This window comes from Megachile rotundata, chromosome 1 (assembly GCF_050947335.1).
Source record: "Megachile rotundata isolate GNS110a chromosome 1, iyMegRotu1, whole genome shotgun sequence".
In the NCBI taxonomy this organism is placed as follows: Eukaryota; Metazoa; Arthropoda; class Insecta; order Hymenoptera; family Megachilidae; genus Megachile; species Megachile rotundata.
In genome coordinates this window covers 21,246,937-21,265,557 of record NC_134983.1, presented here as the reverse complement: position 1 = coordinate 21,265,557, position 18,621 = coordinate 21,246,937, and the positions used below count along the sequence as shown (strand labels likewise).

At 31.4% G+C, this 18,621-nt stretch overlaps 5 protein-coding genes and 1 long non-coding RNA gene across 9 annotated transcripts; 3 read left to right on the top strand and 3 right to left on the bottom strand.

Moving 5' to 3' along the window:
• Window positions 1–64: 64 nt before the first annotated feature.
• Window positions 65–3,510, bottom strand: LOC105663090 (poly(ADP-ribose) glycohydrolase). 2 transcript variants are annotated; one of them, XM_012290089.2, is made up of 10 exons: window positions 3,407–3,510; window positions 3,101–3,261; window positions 2,919–3,035; window positions 2,690–2,848; window positions 2,234–2,487; window positions 1,968–2,072; window positions 1,703–1,867; window positions 1,308–1,626; window positions 1,000–1,234; window positions 65–924 (listed from the first exon to the last, which is right to left on the bottom strand). In XM_012290089.2, exons 1-10 carry the CDS (start codon window positions 3,504–3,506, stop codon window positions 194–196), a joined length of 2,346 nt encoding a protein of 781 aa, XP_012145479.1. In that variant the 5' UTR covers window positions 3,507–3,510; the 3' UTR covers window positions 65–193. The 2 variants fall into 2 exon arrangements, with proteins under 2 accessions (XP_012145479.1, XP_012145481.1); XM_012290091.2 differs by having other exon boundaries at window positions 1,703–1,862; window positions 1,972–2,072.
• LOC143264377 (uncharacterized) lies at window positions 3,402–3,979 on the top strand. Its single transcript, XR_013038099.1, has 2 exons — window positions 3,402–3,531; window positions 3,916–3,979. It is a non-coding gene; the product is annotated as an uncharacterized LOC143264377 (long non-coding RNA).
• A 1,770-nt stretch (window positions 3,980–5,749) lies between these two features.
• Window positions 5,750–13,116, top strand: prd1 (pleckstrin homology domain-containing protein pruning defect 1). The gene is given in 10 exon segments (XM_012290096.2): window positions 5,750–5,800; window positions 5,803–5,985; window positions 7,070–7,265; window positions 7,353–7,540; window positions 8,211–8,393; window positions 8,474–10,171; window positions 10,337–10,561; window positions 10,632–11,213; window positions 11,380–11,499; window positions 11,573–13,116. Coding segments are annotated over 10 exon segments (3,528 nt in total). The 5' UTR covers window positions 5,750–5,764; the 3' UTR covers window positions 11,690–13,116.
• Window positions 12,337–17,246, bottom strand: mRpL47 (mitochondrial ribosomal protein L47). Of its 2 annotated transcripts, none has more exons than XM_076531242.1 (5): window positions 17,106–17,246; window positions 14,294–14,461; window positions 14,008–14,222; window positions 13,762–13,921; window positions 12,337–13,679 (listed from the first exon to the last, which is right to left on the bottom strand). In XM_076531242.1, coding segments are annotated over exons 1-5 (687 nt in total). In that variant the 5' UTR covers window positions 17,108–17,246; the 3' UTR covers window positions 12,337–13,537. The 2 variants fall into 2 exon arrangements, with proteins under 2 accessions (XP_076387357.1, XP_003705410.3); XM_003705362.3 differs by lacking the exon at window positions 17,106–17,246 and adding an exon at window positions 14,817–14,951.
• EMC3 (ER membrane protein complex subunit 3) lies at window positions 14,323–18,167 on the bottom strand. 2 transcript variants are annotated; one of them, XM_076531250.1, is made up of 4 exons: window positions 17,870–18,167; window positions 17,535–17,791; window positions 17,106–17,447; window positions 14,323–14,461 (listed from the first exon to the last, which is right to left on the bottom strand). In XM_076531250.1, exons 1-4 carry the CDS (start codon window positions 18,016–18,018, stop codon window positions 14,421–14,423), a joined length of 789 nt encoding a protein of 262 aa, XP_076387365.1. In that variant the 5' UTR covers window positions 18,019–18,167; the 3' UTR covers window positions 14,323–14,420. The 2 variants fall into 2 exon arrangements, with proteins under 2 accessions (XP_076387365.1, XP_076387372.1); XM_076531257.1 differs by lacking the exon at window positions 14,323–14,461 and adding an exon at window positions 16,655–17,036 and having other exon boundaries at window positions 17,870–18,018.
• Window positions 14,963–16,804, top strand: NitFhit (ntrilase and fragile histidine triad fusion protein NitFhit). The gene is made up of 6 exons (XM_003705337.3): window positions 14,963–15,102; window positions 15,331–15,469; window positions 15,542–15,697; window positions 15,774–15,980; window positions 16,050–16,262; window positions 16,338–16,804. Exons 1-6 carry the CDS (start codon window positions 15,062–15,064, stop codon window positions 16,506–16,508), a joined length of 927 nt encoding a protein of 308 aa, XP_003705385.3. The 5' UTR covers window positions 14,963–15,061; the 3' UTR covers window positions 16,509–16,804.
• Window positions 18,168–18,621: the final 454 nt, after the last annotated feature.

The following is an 18,621-nucleotide window of genomic DNA, read 5'->3' as shown; positions in this document are numbered from 1 at the left end:
AAAAGATAACAGTATACATATACATAAAATTACAAAACCAAGGCATAAAAGAAAACACCAGGAATATTCCGAAAATTACTTTTTTCATTTATTTTCATTATTACATTATGTACAAAGTATGTATCATTACAAAATCTTGCATTACAGTATGTCTGATTAACAGAAGTCTTTAATTTGCAATGTACTATAATTTTCAACTTGTTCTTTGAAAAAAATCTGAAATTTTTCGCTGTCCAATTTTCTTGGTCGGTGAATCATGTTTACACGAAGATGTAGGGTTTTCATTTGAAATTTGAACTGATTCATTGTAAGTACTATACGAGTCTGTAGATGTTAATACTGTCTGCCAATTTTTATTTTCCATTGATTCATTACAACTATTACTAGCCTGATAAGAAACAGCCTCTTGTTTAACATCTAACAATTCAAGACCAGACAATCGACGTTCGTGATTTGTTTTATTTTGTGTCGTATCTCCTAAAATTTTCCACAACGATTGTTTTCTTTTCTTCTCTGCATTATCGTCATCTTGAATTTGTTCTTTTTTATTTGTACTATCTTTATTCTGAATTGGTTCTTTTTCCGTGATGTTTTTCACTTCTAAATATTCTTCTGCTGGAATCTCCGGTTTCTTTTTATTCGTAGTATCTTCGTCGATATTATTTAACCAAGTTTGTATATTTCCTTCTTCTGTTTCTTGATACTTTTGGATATCCAAATGAAGAGATCGTTTCTCACCGTTGTTAATGCTTTTAGTCTTTTTAAAAACTACTTCTTTTGTCGTAGAATGTTTGGTATGAACGTTTTTACTTAAATAGTGCGACAACGGTTTAATTTTACTTTGATTATATAAAAAACGATAAAAATCCGAATTCCCAGTCGCAGCAAATTCTTGATATTGCCTCAATAATGAAAATATGTGTCCTGTAAGAAATAATCTAATAAATTTCTCGATCAATTTCAAATGTTTCAAAAGTATTTTATTATAAATCGATATACCTATATTTGTTTCGTGTTTTACAAAATGCAAATACATTTCGGCAATTTCATCTCGTAAAGTTACATCTCCAAATGTAAAATAAACCATAGATCGACCGGTTACTGCCGAAGCCATTAGCTGTAATAAAACTTTTAATTTTGGATTTCCACGAAAAGCTCCACATCCCCAATTTCCAGTTCCCACAGGGGGAAGATTGCTTTTATTGCCTTCGCAACCAACAAATCCAACATATGCCTATAAAAAATAAAATTATCAGACTTGAAGTATTTAATAAAACTATACTTGCGTTTAACAATAAATTTGCAACCTTATTGAGCTCCCTTGTTATATTATTTATATTAAATTGTGATTGAGGGTGGGTAAAATAAAGTGCATCGATAGCAACGATAGATGTTAGTCGTCTGCCACTGCTATCTCTAGGGGTTTCATCAACGAAATCTCCCATCCATTTGAAAGTGTTGCTGTAGCCGTTATATTTACTGTATCTTTCTACACCGCTAACAATTAGCGCTTCAGTATCATCTAATTCTTCTGTAACCAACATTGTTACCATCAGTTCAGGACATATTACGAATCTTATTTCTTCTTGCACACATCCTAAACCAAGAACACCACCACCTACATATCTAAAATTATGTCAAATAATTAGAATTATAAATAGATTCGATCTATTACAATATTGATTTAAAAGATTTAAATTACTTGTTTGCAAAATCCACTTGCAGAAACCCAGTTCCTTCAGTTTCTATAGTTCCTTTGCTTGTAACATGTAATGGTAATAACTTTTGTACTTGTTCATCCCATTTTGGACAATCTGATTTTGGAATATAACGTCGCTGAATGGTTACAACACCTTCTGGGGCTGCTCTATGGAAAAATTATAATAAAGTTCAAATTCTATTTCTCCTAAATATAATTAAATATTTATTAAATAAAAAAATTTAATGTATAAAGAATTTTAACGTACCCACCTTTAGATGTTACCCTTCTAAAGTAATGAAATATACATTTCATTTTTTCCATTACAGACTCACATTTATTTCGTTTTTCCTGCTTGTATGCTGAAAACAATCTATGTAAATGAATACATTAATATATATAATATATATAAATGACTACATAATTATTTATGATTATTCTCTCCACCATGTGAATCAGAATAATCAATAATATACTGTAATAAGTGCTTTGAAGTTCAATCAAGTTGAAAGCTTTAATTACATAACAAAATACCTATTAAAATTGATGTACGGGTATCTTCCATATTCAGAATGTGGATTAGTTGAATTACGTCTTGGAAATGTACAGAAAAATGCATTGGCTAGTAAAGAGGCTATTTGTAATTGGCTCAGACTGATTGTTGCATTAGTGTGACGCTTCAAAAGTGGCACTGCACCAGTTATTAAAACAGGGAGTTGCAAAGCAAGCTGAACCATTTTTGGCATCAATACTTCAAAGAAAATATTTGATTCTTCTTCATCGACTACCTTTAGTTTGAAATTATCATATAATCAAAATATTCAGAAAGGCTATTAATGACTTAGTACACAAATATTGTATATCCACCTTAGACTTCTCAAGGTAAATAAATTTAAAGGTGTGATGATATCTTATATCATATTAAGTAAATACAATATTTGTACACTAAATTATCAATGTAAAAAGGATATGTAAACATAAAAATACTACCTCAGAGAAGAAATGATGCAATGCAGTGAAATCCCAACGTTGTGCATATATGTGATTATAAGAAAGTATTGCAGTTTCTAATTGTTGAGTTGAAACAAAATTTTGAAGTAATGATTCCTGTATTATTTCCCATCTATTCCGATAACGACGAGTTCCTTTCTATAATATTAAAATACAATAACAGAGGTGTAGATACAATAAATAATATTAAACTGCACAAATTACGTACCTCATCTATTGGGTATACACTATGTTTTGAATGTGGCATCCTTACATAATCTTGGCACCATTTATCCACTTGATGCATAGGATATGGTTTAGGTGTTCCTCGCACAGGTAATGGTAACTATATAAAATCATTCTTAAATTAAAACACACTTATTGAATAGATTAGTTTAATTTTCCACTTACCGATACTAATACTGTATGAGTAGAAGAAGGGCAAATAGGTGGCAATTCTTGACACTCGTAGACACCTAAGCCCTTACGAATTTCATCCATGCTCATTCCTTTCCATTCAGGTACATCATCCACAGGTTCAGGTTCATTAACATCAACAGACATCGAATTTGCTTTACAAAATCAATCATAATTAAATTAATTTAAAAAAAAATAAAACAAAAAATACAAGATAAGTTCTGTACATGGTATACACATAATATCAGCTTTCAAGAATTTTCTAGTATCAAAAATAAACATAACACAATAATATCTTACAATCATCAAAACTTTCGGGGTTATTTGTCGCGTTATCTACATCGCTGAAGATCTCAGGTGAAAGTGCTTCTTCATCAAATGACAACCCAGGATCCGACATAATTCTTTAACTGGCAGATTCAAAGGTAAATTATAAAAATGGTGAAAGAAAATATCGCTAAATAATGAAATAACAGAATAAAATCCTTACACATAAAAGTAAAATTATAATGTCAGCAGCATAACGTATCTCACAAATAGGTTAATTATTAATGCCAATAAGTTACTGTGAAATACTGATGACTCTGTTCATTGATTCTTCGTAATTTCCTTTTAGATATTTATCATTATTGAAAACGCAATTGACGTATACACTTATTTGGCGCCATAATTTCTTACAGTGTAAACATATTGCGGGAAAATTAGAAACGTACAACAATATACAAAAATGATCATATTTAGCAGATAATATTATCATATATCGTATCAAATTTTACAATTGCACTTTACTTCTTTTTACATTTTTATAGGACATAACATCTTATAAGTACTGAGAATGTATGGAACAGAATTGGGAATACTGTTTGTTCAAAATGGTTTGTTTTGAGTTATGACAAATATACTTTATTTCACGAATGGAACGTATGGCCTCATCCAGTAAAAGAGCGCTTTGCGCAACTTGGCTAACTTCAGTAAGCTCTATTCCACTTAAAGTTATCTTACTATGATGCATTTTCGACTCGGTCAGTCATATATATGCTAGGCAAAAAAGTGTGAATCAGCAGAAGAACTGATGATAATAGAAATAGAAAATAAAAAGTTACTCAATATATACCCTCAGTGTTACAAACGCATTCGCGTTACTCTTGGTTACTAAGCGTACACGAACAAATCAAAACCGAGATGCGCAGAATGAATTGACAAATATATTCTCTCGTTGGATGAATAATAAAATAGTTGATAAAGTAGAGAAGGATTTTACTATGTACTAGTAATTAATAAGTCATATTTTACTTCATTATGTCCCTTATTACCCATTAAACTTTCACAGATAATTTGAACTTAACAAAGTAAAGTTGGCGGGAAAATTTTAAAAAATTTTTGCGTGTTGCAATGAATATCACTGTCAATTAAGTTTTTTTTAGTTACAATCAATGTAACTTCATTTTCTTACTTAAGTATTTTCCGAGACTTTATTGATGCTAGTATATATTGTATAAGTAGCCTAAATTAGCACCGAAAAATCATTATAAGGTTGCACATAAAATACGTTCATAAAGATTATTTCATAACACGATAAAAAGATAACTATACTAAACCTTTCACCTTCCGCGCTGAATTGTATTAAAGTTTATCTATCAATATCGTGCAGTTTATCACTATATTCAACAATGTTTCATTTGCATAAATCATTAGCTTATCTATGACAGAACTATACAGCATAGTGCGGTATATAAACGATAATGACAAAATTGACTGTAATTTACCAGAAAAAATAGGTATTATATAATTTATTACTATAATATTAAAATGTACGTTTTTTTTTATCGTGAATTTAAATTTTATGAAGGACAACTAGCGACATATTCATATGTATATAAAAGTATATTTTCAGATCTTTTATTCACTGCCTTGTGAACTTTTCTTGTAAATGATTTATTTATGTATTATCACTCGTCTTGTTAAATATTCCAATAAATAATTAAATGTCGTTATCTTTCGATACCCTTTTCGCTTCTGTGTAATTTTAAAAATGGCCTATTGATGACATATTCCCGATCACGTAACACATTTATATAAACAGATTAGAATAATTAATTACTTAATACCGGATAAAAGACCGAGGTGAAAAAATTGTTAAATAAAAAACGTTTAAGAGTTGTAACTCATTCCGTGCAGTCCCGCTATATAACCAAGAATGTAGTAGGAGTAGAAAAAGATAAAATTGCAACGATCTCATAGTGAGATCGTTCTATGAGCAACGTTCATAGTGAGATAATAAAACTAGCGAGACGCAAAGTCACGTGATTAGACAAACAACTTAAAATAAACTTTATAAGTACATAGTTTATTTATGACAGAAAATAGAAATTATTATCTTGAAAGTAATATATCTTCCACCTCTTCGAACAAATGATTGAAATAAACTATTCGTTTCTTTTTATAGTCGAACGTATTCAAATCTGTTTATTACTTTTATTCGATATCTGTTATCAGAGACAAATATGAATCCAATTTTGTTCGTGTATTGGTTTCGATAATCAAGAAGCCAACAAGTGCGTAACAAATAATAAAAAATAAAGGGGAGATTGATTGAAGGGGAGTTTGATATTGCCGCTCGGCCTGCGCGTAACTAAAATCAATGAGAGACACCGGCAAATGTGTCAGTGCGACTCCACCAACGTAGCATCGGAGTTGTACTCCGTCTTGGGTGTCTTCGATTTTCTTCGTCTTTTCGCACGAAATACGTGTTATCGCCCGATAAAAATCATGTAAGATTAGAGATCGAGATGCCAAGTCAGGAAGATATGGACCTTTGTACCGACAAGGTACTGTCCAAAGGGAGAATACTTCAGGAATTGACCAAAGCTGTCAAACTGGTGAGTGCTGTCTGCTTGAGCATAGGGGCCGACATATATCAAGGCCATACGTCATCTACATATCTATCTACACATATGCACTCTTCTAACGCGAATTTCAATATGCATATCGATCTAGTGATCCTTTCCTACGACCCTGTGGATCCTTCTCCGGTGTTCCATGATTGTGAGGCTCTCGACTTAAACGGATTTTCCCTATCTTTTATCTCGCGGATAAAAACTACTTAACCATGACGAAACTGTTGAAATTGAAACGGTACGCACAAATGCATTCACTTGTGCGTTTGATCGTCTAACGGTTAGATGAGTTTATCTTCTTTCTTGTTCTTTAACGCGAACTCGTGTTCGAAAGGTACATGTGCTTCTCTTCGGTCATTACGTTTTCTTGTTTTATGTTTCTAACGATTTACTCTGCCTTTTTTCGTGTCACAATTTCTAGTGTGTGCCTATGTTTCTTTGTTCTCAGTAAACTGTTGGTATTTTTATACACTAAATTTGCGACTTTCATGTCATATCAAGCTATAGCGGTAACGTCAAGTAGCTTTTATAATATTATTGTTTTTTTTTACTATTTTATAAAATAATAAACTTGAAATATGAAGACTGAAGTGTTGTGCAAGGAATTTGAAAGTGAAAAAAATATTTGTGCTTATAAATTTAATAATTTTTTATTAAATTTTCTCTTGGATGAGGGCTAATGTTATTCACTGAACATCATATAAATGTTATTAATACCACTTTTCAATCTGTTATTGAATTCCTATCAAAGAATATTATCTCATTTGCAATGGTATCACTGTCACACGTAAGGCCAAACTGTGGTCAGCAAAAGAATATAATAATCATTTTTTTATTGCAAAGTATATTTGATTAAAACATGATTAAACATTGCAACAAGCTGCAAGTGCAAGAAGTATAATGTTACTTAATTAAGTAATAACTATGTTTTTAAATTTTTGTTCTTATTTCTAATCTCTCATAATTAGATTTTATACTATCACTATTTCTGTCTTTTATTACTAATACTTCTGTTCATATTTTAATCAAAGTATATAAACAAAATATTTTTATCTACTTTTATCAGGTTTATGCTCAAAGTTTATATGGTACGGTAGTCTTAGACGGAGATTCATGGTTGGTCTACTGGTTAGATCGAGCTTTGCGTCATGGACTACGTGTAGAGAGGCATGGATATTGGGGTACTGCTCGTGAACTTAGTCATCAAGATACTGTTGTTGTGATACATGCTCTTCAGAGTGTTTTAACTTCCATTGGGAAAGGTATTTCTGTTAATTTGTTTATGAAGTAAACAAATTTGACACTACTGTTTAAAGAAGAAAATTATAACATATATCTTGTTCTTTTAGGTAGAGCATGGCTTTATCATACTCTCAGCGAAGGTAGCTTCGAAAGTTATCTAGCTTGCTTATTACGAGATACTAAAACATTAAAGAAACAGTACTTCCCTCATGCACTTGTTCGGGATGTGGATAAAACTAATCAATTAGTTAATCTACTTGCTGGATTAGAAAATGTGTCCTTCACGTTACAGTTGGTAAGTACAACTATGATGTTTCTTTAAATTAAATATATAGATATAGAATGTTCATAAAAATTTATTTAGTGCATGTGGTTATCTATATAACAAATATTTTAACATGTTTTTGTATTACATACATTGTATAGGTTGCAATTGATATCATCTGATCAATATTTAAAGTTTTTTTTCATTTTTTGTAGTCACAGTAAAAGTCACTGATAGCATCGATTTGTGGTTGTCGGCGTCTATGTGTTCTGAACTTTTATTTTATTTGCCCCTATGTTGATATTAATATCACCCCCTGGTTACAATTATCTCCATAATAAATTATGTCTGTCATTTAGTAAGAGTTGCATGTCTAGATGAATCTGTTTTTATGAATTTAAAGGGCAAAAAGTTATCATTTGTACATATCTATTTTTCATTCATCATATATCACCTTCTTTATACACTCATGGAAAATCCTACACATGTACAATTTTTAGCTGGTTGTTCACCAAATAACATATGCTTCGTTTATTATTTACTGAATTCTTATGTTAATTAGATTCTTGAGAACTTGTTTTCAAAACTTGTTTTGATACTGAACAGTTTTTAATGATATTTAACACTGAAGTAAACTAAATTTAAATCAAACTAAAACTGATCAGAAAAATTTTTAACACAAAATACATTTATGACATAGGATGTGACATATTTGGATACTTGCAATTACATGCCTCAGAGGCCTATGAGTGGAACCATATTATCTTTAAATCTCAGATCATCCAGTGTTTCTTCGAGTTTAGCTTCCCCTGGTGATAGTGGAGTTGCTTTTGATAGTGATATGGATCTTGCAAATGAAACAGATGCTAGTAGTTACAAAGAGGTAGAGACATTTTTATAATGAAACATAATCAACAAATAATATCTATTTTACTTAAACCACAAATTTATGTATACTTTCAGGAAGATTTTCATCTCGAAGATACTCGTAGATACCGCAATAATAGGTACAAAACAATGATAAACAATTGCCTGGAGGACAATAAAAACTTCAGTTCCAGTGATTCCAGTGAGGATGGCAAAACACCTACGCAATCACCTGGGATAATGACCAAATTTCAAACGGTTATGGTGACGAAAAGCGACATAGCGAATCAAAACTTAACTAGAAAACTTGACGACAATGAGCTTAATTGTTCCAGTTTGGACACCCTGAAGGACTACGATTTTTACAGTAAAAGTTTAGACGACTCAAAGTTAGATAAGATAGTCAACAAAAACGATAACGGAGTCAAAGAGTTGAATAAAAGAAGTACTTATTACAGCGATGGTAGTTACAGTTTCAAAAGAAACATTGATCCACGAAATTCGTACGTGATCAATAATGATACGAACCTCTTAGAGCTTAGCATGACTATTTCGGATTGTGAGAACATAGAACCCCCGTATGGTATTCTGAACACCATCAATATGACCGACGCTAGTATTCTATCATCTTCCAGCTCAGAAGCAATAGTACAACGTCGACAACGTAAGAAGAAGCGCGGTGAAAGTAAGAAGCGTGTCAGCTTCCACGAAGACATTTTAAAAACTATGAAACTGGATGACGACGAAAGCTTCGCTGATTTTTCAATGAGTTTCTTAACGCCTAATTCAGTACAGAAAAAGGATGCACAAAAAGGAAGATACAGCTGGTGTGCCCACGGAGATTCGCCTTATGTCCAGAAGACAGTTAACGCGAGGAACGCACACTCGGATTACTATTCGTATTCCTCATCCTCGAGCGTATTTGATAGCGACTGTGACAAGAAAGGATCATTAAAAACATGTGAACCTTGTCAGAGTAATTGTAAATGTGCTTGTGGATTATCAATTTCGGAACGCGGTGTGCCTGAGGGTCAAGAAGACCCTGGAAAAGCTTTAAGACCAAAAATGGAAATTGAATTGGAGGAAAACGAAGCGCAGGAAGCTTATATCGTTGAGAAACAGTATGGTAATATTGTTGAAGATCCTCCATCTAAAGTTCAAATGCCTTGTCCGTCTAATTCGAAGAAGTATACTAGTTCTAGCGATTGGTCAGATGTAGATAGTACTACTGTGTCAGATGTGGATGAACGTAAGAATAGTAGACATTTAGCTTCGCCATCGAAGAAACGTAATATGACGTCGATATTAACTGGAGAAAGTAGTAGCAAATTATTGGCACCGCCTCTAAGACAAGCTCCATCTAAAACCTCCTTGTTGAGTAGATTCCTAAAATCCATTACGGAGAGAAAATTTGAAGTAAAACAGAATAAAAAACCACAAAAGACGAATCCATTGTACATCAAAGGTGTAAAAGCAAGTTATGATTCATTCAAAGATTTCAATGATAATCTTGATAGAGAAATACAGGAAAATGTAGCCGCAGAGAAACAAGAATTCAGCGGCGAGAAGATCAGTTTGAAGTTACGAGAACTTTTTAAGAAACATATTTACAGGGACAAAACTGAAGAGTTATATAAGGTTTACAAAGTTAGGAGTTCGTATATGACAAACGGGGAAAGCAAACCAATGATTGCTTTGCTAACGGACAAAACATTATACTTGACAGGTTCAAAGATGAACCATACTTATAGTAATCAGTTCGTTATTCCTTATAACGAGTTAGATGTAATTATGGTAAGTTTTATTTGGAGTTTTTATCTACATTAACTTGACAGCATTTAAAATTGTGATGATCTCTATTTTTATAAAAGTCCGTGTGAAAGGAAATTCTCTCAACGGACGAAATAAATGGCAGTCATATATCGAGACTGCACTGTATTAAATAGAATACTTTTGTAGGTTGGACCAAATGCACAAACAATATTATTATCCAATGCGGATTACGAGATGCAATACCTCTTTTCTACTGGATGTTCTCAGAGTACTTCAGAATTAATTGCACATTTGGAAATAGCCATGAGACGATCTCCAACAAAACCAAAACTTCCAGCAGTTAAAGAATTGAATTACGAAGATATGCATATTCTAAGGCATTCGATTCTCTGCGATACGGCTGTACATCCAGTATGTAGACATCTTGTTTATTCCAAATAATAGTTTCCTTAATCTAATTAGCAATAAATCAACATTTTAGGATGAGAAAATTGAACATTATAACCTTATTTATATGGAAGATGAATACATGTCACCTCCTAGTACTCCATGTGGCCCAACAAAAGAAGGTGACCTTATGTATAGGCCACATACTTATCAACAGCTTCATCCCAACGCTCCGACTAATCCATGGGAAGCTGGATACTTTGTTCTTAAAGGTGGTGTCGTTTACATGTTCACTGATGCAAGTCAACGATTACCCAAACGAGCCATTCCATTAAAAGGTGGTCTCTGTCAGGGTTGTCGAAGAATTCCTAATTCTCATCGTCCGCACACCTTTGAAATACTTTTAAAACCAAATAAAGCTTTCCAATTCGCTGCTCCGGACGAATACGTTGCTTCGGAGTGGTTGCAAAGTTTCGTTCAAAGTGCTTCTGGATTGTTCGATACTTCACGGAAGAGAGAACCTTTACCATGTAGCCTTATTACAACCACTAAACATTTAGTTGCTATGAAAGAAGTATTTCCCGGTAAGCAGCGGGGACAAACACTTTCTTGTGCCTCTGTAGAAGATCTCACAGCCTTCAGAGTACCTTTAACTCAACAGTCTTGGTGTATATTAGTAAGTAATTGTACAATTTTGGTCTGAACTTAACATAATTGTAAAATATCTTAATGGTAACACTGTTACTTTTAAGATCTACAATTATGCTAAGTAACAAATCAGATCGGTGTTTTGAACGTCGTGTGCTACTTTTATTAATATTTTATCGTGCTATCAATTTCAGGAGTTCGCGTGTCGAGAAGTACACGAAAGTAGTGGCGACTGGGTTATATATTTTACAAATTATACCGAACTGTGTACCTTCAGAGAAATTTTGGAAACGTTGTGGGCTGATGCAAGTTTGGTATGCAGCTTAGAAAGAATGATTCTTCATTGTTGCATTATCAAGTAATTTTTAATAATGTTTATTCTCGTAGGGGGAATTTCCAATGGTAACACTTCCACCAGAAGATAAGCTTCATCGGCGTTGCTCAGATGCCAGTAAAGAGCTTGAGCTTGCATGGCGATATTTATTATCTTCTGTAACTGACTAAATAGTAAGATGTACTGATAGCCGGTAGGTATGGCATCGTCGTATTCGCTATTATAAACTTATGAAACAAATATTCGGTGAACAATTTGCATAATATTCAATCCGGTAAACATTGAATACATTACAAAGAGTTAACTAACCTGAAAATCAGTATGTTATGTTCCTCGATATCAGTATGCGGTGGTGAATGCGATAAAAAATCATATAAATACACATATTTAGTGATACGTTATATCGATGTGCTAATTCAATAAAATGGTGCAATATCTTTTTAATAGTATAAATCTTAAAAGAACAAAAAAAATGTCATTGATAATAAATACGCAAATTTGTAATATAACGATGAGTGCGTAAAGTCACTGTATCAGTTATATGGACGTCTATAATATTCACACTTATAAGAACGTATCTACATTTAAAATTGCACTATCGATATTAAATGAATTAGTTTTAAAAATGATGCTAATAAATCGGCAGTAAGGCTTAGCGCAGCTTTGATGATAAAAAAATACTCTATGAATTGCTTTTGAAATAAGTGTACGACGCATAATTAACATTCCTAATAGTAACATTGATAATAATAGTAGTAATGATAATAACAATACAGCTTTATAATTTTATTTTTAATAACTTTTTTTCATGGATATACATACATATACAGACACGCGAGTTTTATTGTTTTAAAGTAATCAGTTTCAATTAGACTCTTAGTTATTATGTTTTTAATTGTACAGTTATATGAAAATTAATCATTGTATGTAATATAATGTTGATCTCAAGGTGCTTTTGTTTAATGGCGATATTTTTAATCGACAATTTTATTTCTTTCTAACGCGATATATTCTGTTATCGTAAATCTTGTTTACTTCCAAAATTAATCCAGTAATCCAAACTAGCGAAAAGAATTTGATTTACCAAAGAGATTCTATTTTTACAAGTAAATTGATCTTTTATTTTTCAACTGGCAACTTCATATATTTCTGTTTCTAAGATTATGCGTTACCAAAACTACATAAACGGATGCAATTTATAAATGTGAATAAAATTGTAACAATATATGCATCATTTTATGTAGTTACGAATAATTGTGATAAAACATTTTAATGATAAAGAATTACATTAACGGGACTTATTAATTTATCTGATTGTAATATGAAATTTGTGTATGTTACTACACGATAAAATTGGTAATAATATCGGTTCCGTATGTTAGTTTCTAGCGCGTTTAAAGAGTCAAAATACTATACTTTTTAACATGCTTTGCGTAAGCATGTTTCTTAATAAATGTTACAGTCATGGAATTTTTGCACAATGTGAACAGCGCCATACATGACCATCAAACTTAAAGGGAAGGGAGAAAAAAATATAAATAAAATTGTAACTAGTCAGGAGAATAAAAGTAAAGTTGTGTGTTTCTTCTTCCTACAATATACTGTATTCATATATTTGATTTTTAATTATATTTTAAATAAAATATGGTAACAGATTGCAAATCAACACACTATGAAAGATCATATAATATTTAAGTAAAAATATTTAGTTCCTATTATTATATACAATCATTAAATGCTATGCAGTATTTTTTTTTTATACTTTGCAAGTTGTTTCCTAATCTATTTTTCAATTATTTTGAATTTACAAAATATTTAATTAATGTTGATAATCGATAATATTTGAAATAGAACCAAGTACTGTAAAGTTTAATAATTAGATAAAGCTTATAACTGTTTTAAACACTTGTTCTAATAATATAATCTGAATTTGATTTTAACATGCAATCTAAAGAATTTACCTTCTATATTAAAGAACTTTCATAATTTCGAATATACCGTGGAACGAAAGAATTATTTTATTCTCTAACGAAATGTCCATCTGATTTACGATTTCGTTGTAGTTTTTCAATATCCGCGTCTGGATACTTTTCTTTCACAGCTTCCAGGTCAAGATTTGGGAAAATTCGCATCAAAACAGCCACTTGATTATTTTGACGACTGAAATTTAAAATGCATAAAATATAAAAATAATACAATTTTAGTAGTTAACTATTTTAAATATGTTAAAAATGAAACCAACTTTCGTGCACGTCGTTTTATATTCCATAATTTTTCTCTGTACAATCGTAAAAATTTATGTACTGCAGAACCTCCATAACTAAACTTATGGGTTTTATGCCATTTTGAATTCATAAATCTTGGTATACGATACTGTCGCATACGATAACACGAACGTATACCTGAAAAACGGACATAAAATCCAATCATGAATTTCATCACACAACTCCTCTGTGTTAACATACTTATCAAAACTACAATATCTTACCAAGAGGATTATATCTTAATTCAGCAGGACGTTCTCCAGTTGTTCCTGTTTCAAGCATATGATATGCTTTATTTCTTTCACGAACTACTGACTCTAAATTAAGCATACTATCTTCAACTTTATCAAGCCTTTCTGGATTTGGGAAATATTTCCATTCTTGCTTGTATGCCTCTTCCATTGTTAGAAGCATATTACGTTCTTTTAATAATACAAACCTAAATATTTTATAATCACTATAATGTTATTTAAACTGTCATTAAACTATAAAAAACAAATTATGCCTTACCATAGCTTATGAAGATCTTCATTGCTTTTCAATCTTAATTCATCTTTTTGCCAGGAACGTCCAACTTTTATTTTATCTTTTCCCCAATTCTTTGGATCATCAAAAAATTCCATTAAATTATTTTGTTTTAATGTAGTATGTAAGAGAGCACATTGAAAAGTCGGTACCCTAAATATTTAAAAACATTTTTATGTAAAATAATATTCCTATAGTCTAAAATGATTTTATTATACTGCAGTTCAAATTCAAACATGTGGATTCTATGAATGGTAGGAAATTAAATTAGAAACATAACCTCAAGCATTAAGTACTAAATATCAGAATTAAACATGATTTTGTTAAGAAACATGCAATAAACTCTATAAACGTACTTGTATAATTTGTGAAATTATATTTGTATGAGAGCAAAATGATAAAATAAGGAATACGATACGAGATTTATTATCATTACATATACGGTTGTTAACATAAAATAATTGCATAACAAAAATTATATACAAAGATTTATATTGTATGTACAAACCTTCGAACGTATACCGGGCTAGAAATCGGACTGACTGAAGGAGACAGTGACAAATTTGTGAATAATTTTGTAACATTATTTACTGTTTTTGAAGCCTGCACAACTTTCGTGAGAGTTGCCATTTTGGTATAGAAGCACAAAACATTGGCGCAGTATTCGATATCTCAGAAAACGCATTAAAAAAAATTAATAAAATTTTTGTTCCATACGCATTATAATATTTGTAATATAAATAAATAAAAAGTATGGGCTTTGTTAAGAATTTTATTAATCTAACATATTGCAGGTAATAATTGTAACTAAAATGAAATTTTTCGATTAGATCGCTAAAAATAAACACACTTTAATTTTTATCTATTTACAGTTAAGCTATCAATGTTAATTTTATTAAGTATTGTTCTGAAGAGTATCAAACACATATACAATTAATTGTAATTAAAAACATAATTTTTGTTGAATGAATTTGAAACAATGTACTCTTTGTTATCATGTTATATGTTTTTGTATTTTTTAGGAAACAGTTTATTAGACATTCTAGTACAATGATAAATCCATTAATTGCGGTATGTCAGATGACTTCAACAAGTGATAAAGAAAAAAATTTTCAAACTGTATGTGAACTCGTGTCAAAAGCTAAATCTAGATCAGCTTGTGTATGTATACATACTATTTCATATAATTTTTACTGTTCTGTACATATAAATGTAAATTTTTTAAATGTACAGGTAACCTTCTTTCCTGAAGCATGTGATTACATAGCAGATAGTAAAAAAGATGCAGTATCTATGGCACAGCCTTTAGATGGACCATTGATAACCAGTTACAAAGAAATTGCAAAAAATAATGATATGTGGCTATCATTGGGTGGTATCCATGAAGCAGTAAGATATTTTAAACTTTATTAAAATATATATCATATCTTAAACTTCATAAATATTCATTTGATCATATTTATAGTTACCTAACAACGAAAAATGTGTGAGTAATACTCATATCGTAATAAGTAATAAGGGTGAAATTGCTGGAGTTTATCGTAAAATGCATTTATTTGATATGGACAATAAAAGAACTGGTGTTCGATTAATGGAATCAGAGTATGTTTTGCCTGGACAAAAAATTGAACCCCCTATAGTAACACCAATTGGTAAATTAGCACTTAGCATTGTATCCTTTAAAAATAAATATTGTTCCCTTTCATATTTTGAAGTTATAAGAACTTAACAATGAAATCAGTGTTATGATTTGCGTTTTCCTGAATTAGCTCTTGCATTGAGAAATATGGGAGCAGAAATTCTCACATATCCATCAGCATTTACATATCAAACAGGTGCTGCACATTGGGAAGTATTATTACGTGCTAGAGCCATAGAAACACAATGTTATGTTGTAGCTGCAGCTCAAACAGGGGCACACAATAAGAAAAGAGTGAGCTGGGGCCATGCAATTGTAAATAATCTGTTTCTAAATTTATTTTACTCTTAAAATATTATTTTTAATTACTAATATTAAATGTATTTAAAGGTTATTGATCCATGGGGAACAATAGTAGCCCAGTGCAGTGATAAAACTGATATAGCTTTTGCAGAAATTGATTTAAACTTCTTAGAACAAGTTAGAGAAAACATGCCATGTGAAAATCATCGTCGAACAGATTTATATCCTAAATTAGAACCCTTAAAACCTGTAGTATAAATTATGTATAGATATAATTATACAAATTTTTTATTTACTAATGGTAATAAAATGATAGTAAATGTATTTTTCATACGAGCAAATGCTCGTACTCGTTTCACAGTAAACAACATAATTATTTAAAATTATATAAAAAATACACAGGATTCTTTTTTAATATGTACATATAAAACAAACATTTATTATAATATATCTTATTGTACATATTGTGTAATAACTTATAATTATTAGATACGAAGATTCTTTTGTATATTAAAATTGTAGAATAAATAAAAAGAAGTTGCTATTTTTATAAATGTGTATGAATTTGTACATGTCAAATTAGAAATGTTATGGACCACCAGAAAAATTTGTCAAGATGTTCTGGTAAAACATAAAATATTATGTTTTAAAAATTACCATAAACAACACATTATTTATTGTACTAATACAAGCTATTAATTTGTTTGAAAGTTCAATGATTTTTTTCCAAAATGGCACATACTATATCTATGGATATAGGTGCAATGTGTTCCTATTATTTGCTACCTATAAAATAGGAATTACCATCAAATTTACCATATAATTACCATTAAAAATTCACTGTTATTTACATACATTCACTTGAGTCTGTTCTTTGAGATCCTATAAGGTCCGCTTCAACACCCTGTAATGCCCAATTATGTTCATATATTTCCAATGCTTCCCATTCTGATTTGAATGCAGCTTTTGGATCTGGTGGCATAGACATTGCAGCCCCAGATACCTGATCCTGTAGAAGTCTAGAAGTATCAGCAGCATTGCTTTCTCCAAGAACAAGTGTATAAATGGAACGTAATCCAAAGACATTGAGGAAATACCAAGATGCAGATGAAACCCATGCAGCATCAAGGGTAACTAACTCTATACCACGTTGTAACATAGGCTTAAAACGTAATGTCAAAGGAAATGGCACTTTGGCTAAAATAAGATTATTAAAAGTATTTTAAAAGTCAGAATAATATTAAAAGTATATTAAACGCAAAGAAATGATAAGATTAAACCTACTTGTAACAAAACCAGAAAACATCCAGTTAATCCATCCACCAATCAGTACCATTGGTAAAACATTGGTAACATTTCCTTTCAACATATCTGTCATCATATTAGGATCTGTCATTGGGTTTTGGGAGACAGGAGCACGCTTCTGAGTTTTGAAATACCCTGTTTCTTCATTATTAAAGAAATGTCTTCTACTAATAAATGCCATTTTTGGAATATATTGACCATTTTCTCTAAGTAATCTAGAGCGTATCATCACTTGACTGTAAAATATCAAAATTATATATCAATTATAAATAAATGTTTTGATCACTTTAAAACATAACGTTCTAAATAATTACCTATCTTGTACTTGATGAACCTCGACTTTCTTCTGTGAAGCAAGCAATATCGAAACATAATGTCGAATAATTCCTACGAGAAAGGTAATCACAACAATAGGCAAGAACACCCAACCTCGAATGTTTGGATCTAAAAGCAATTCGGCCATACCACTTGCCGCACTATACAAATTTACGTGAAAGAACGAATAAAGGCAAGAAAACTAAACAGACTGAAGAACATTTTACGAAGATGAGAAAACGTGTGCAGTCAATTCCGGCTGCGCATAAGAAGAGACCTCTGAAGGAGTTATGTAATATGAAAATATTAATGCAAAGTGTTCAGCTACTGGTGGGTATAATTTCGGGAAGTGGTAGCTGAGGTGATACTGAACAACTTTTTCCATTACCAAAATGTTGACTGCAGCTTAGTTTTTGAATTATTAATGAAAGACACTGACCAATCAGAGCGCGAGAATAGCGCGCGCCTAAACACGAGAGTAATAGCTTCGAGCCTGACGGCTGAGCGTCGTGAACAAGCATGTTTAAAAATAATTCTGCTTCGGTGAAAATGCGTCCATGTGACTGGGTCATTTCACCTGACTTGACCTACACACCGCATAACAATGCTGTCGCACAATTGTTGTTTTCTGTTAGCAATTATACGGTCTCGATGAAAACATACTTGTTCACGCTCAGCCATCAGGCTCGAAGCTGTCACTCTCATATCCGAGCGCGCGCTATTCCCGCGCTCTGATTGGTTAGCGTTTTTT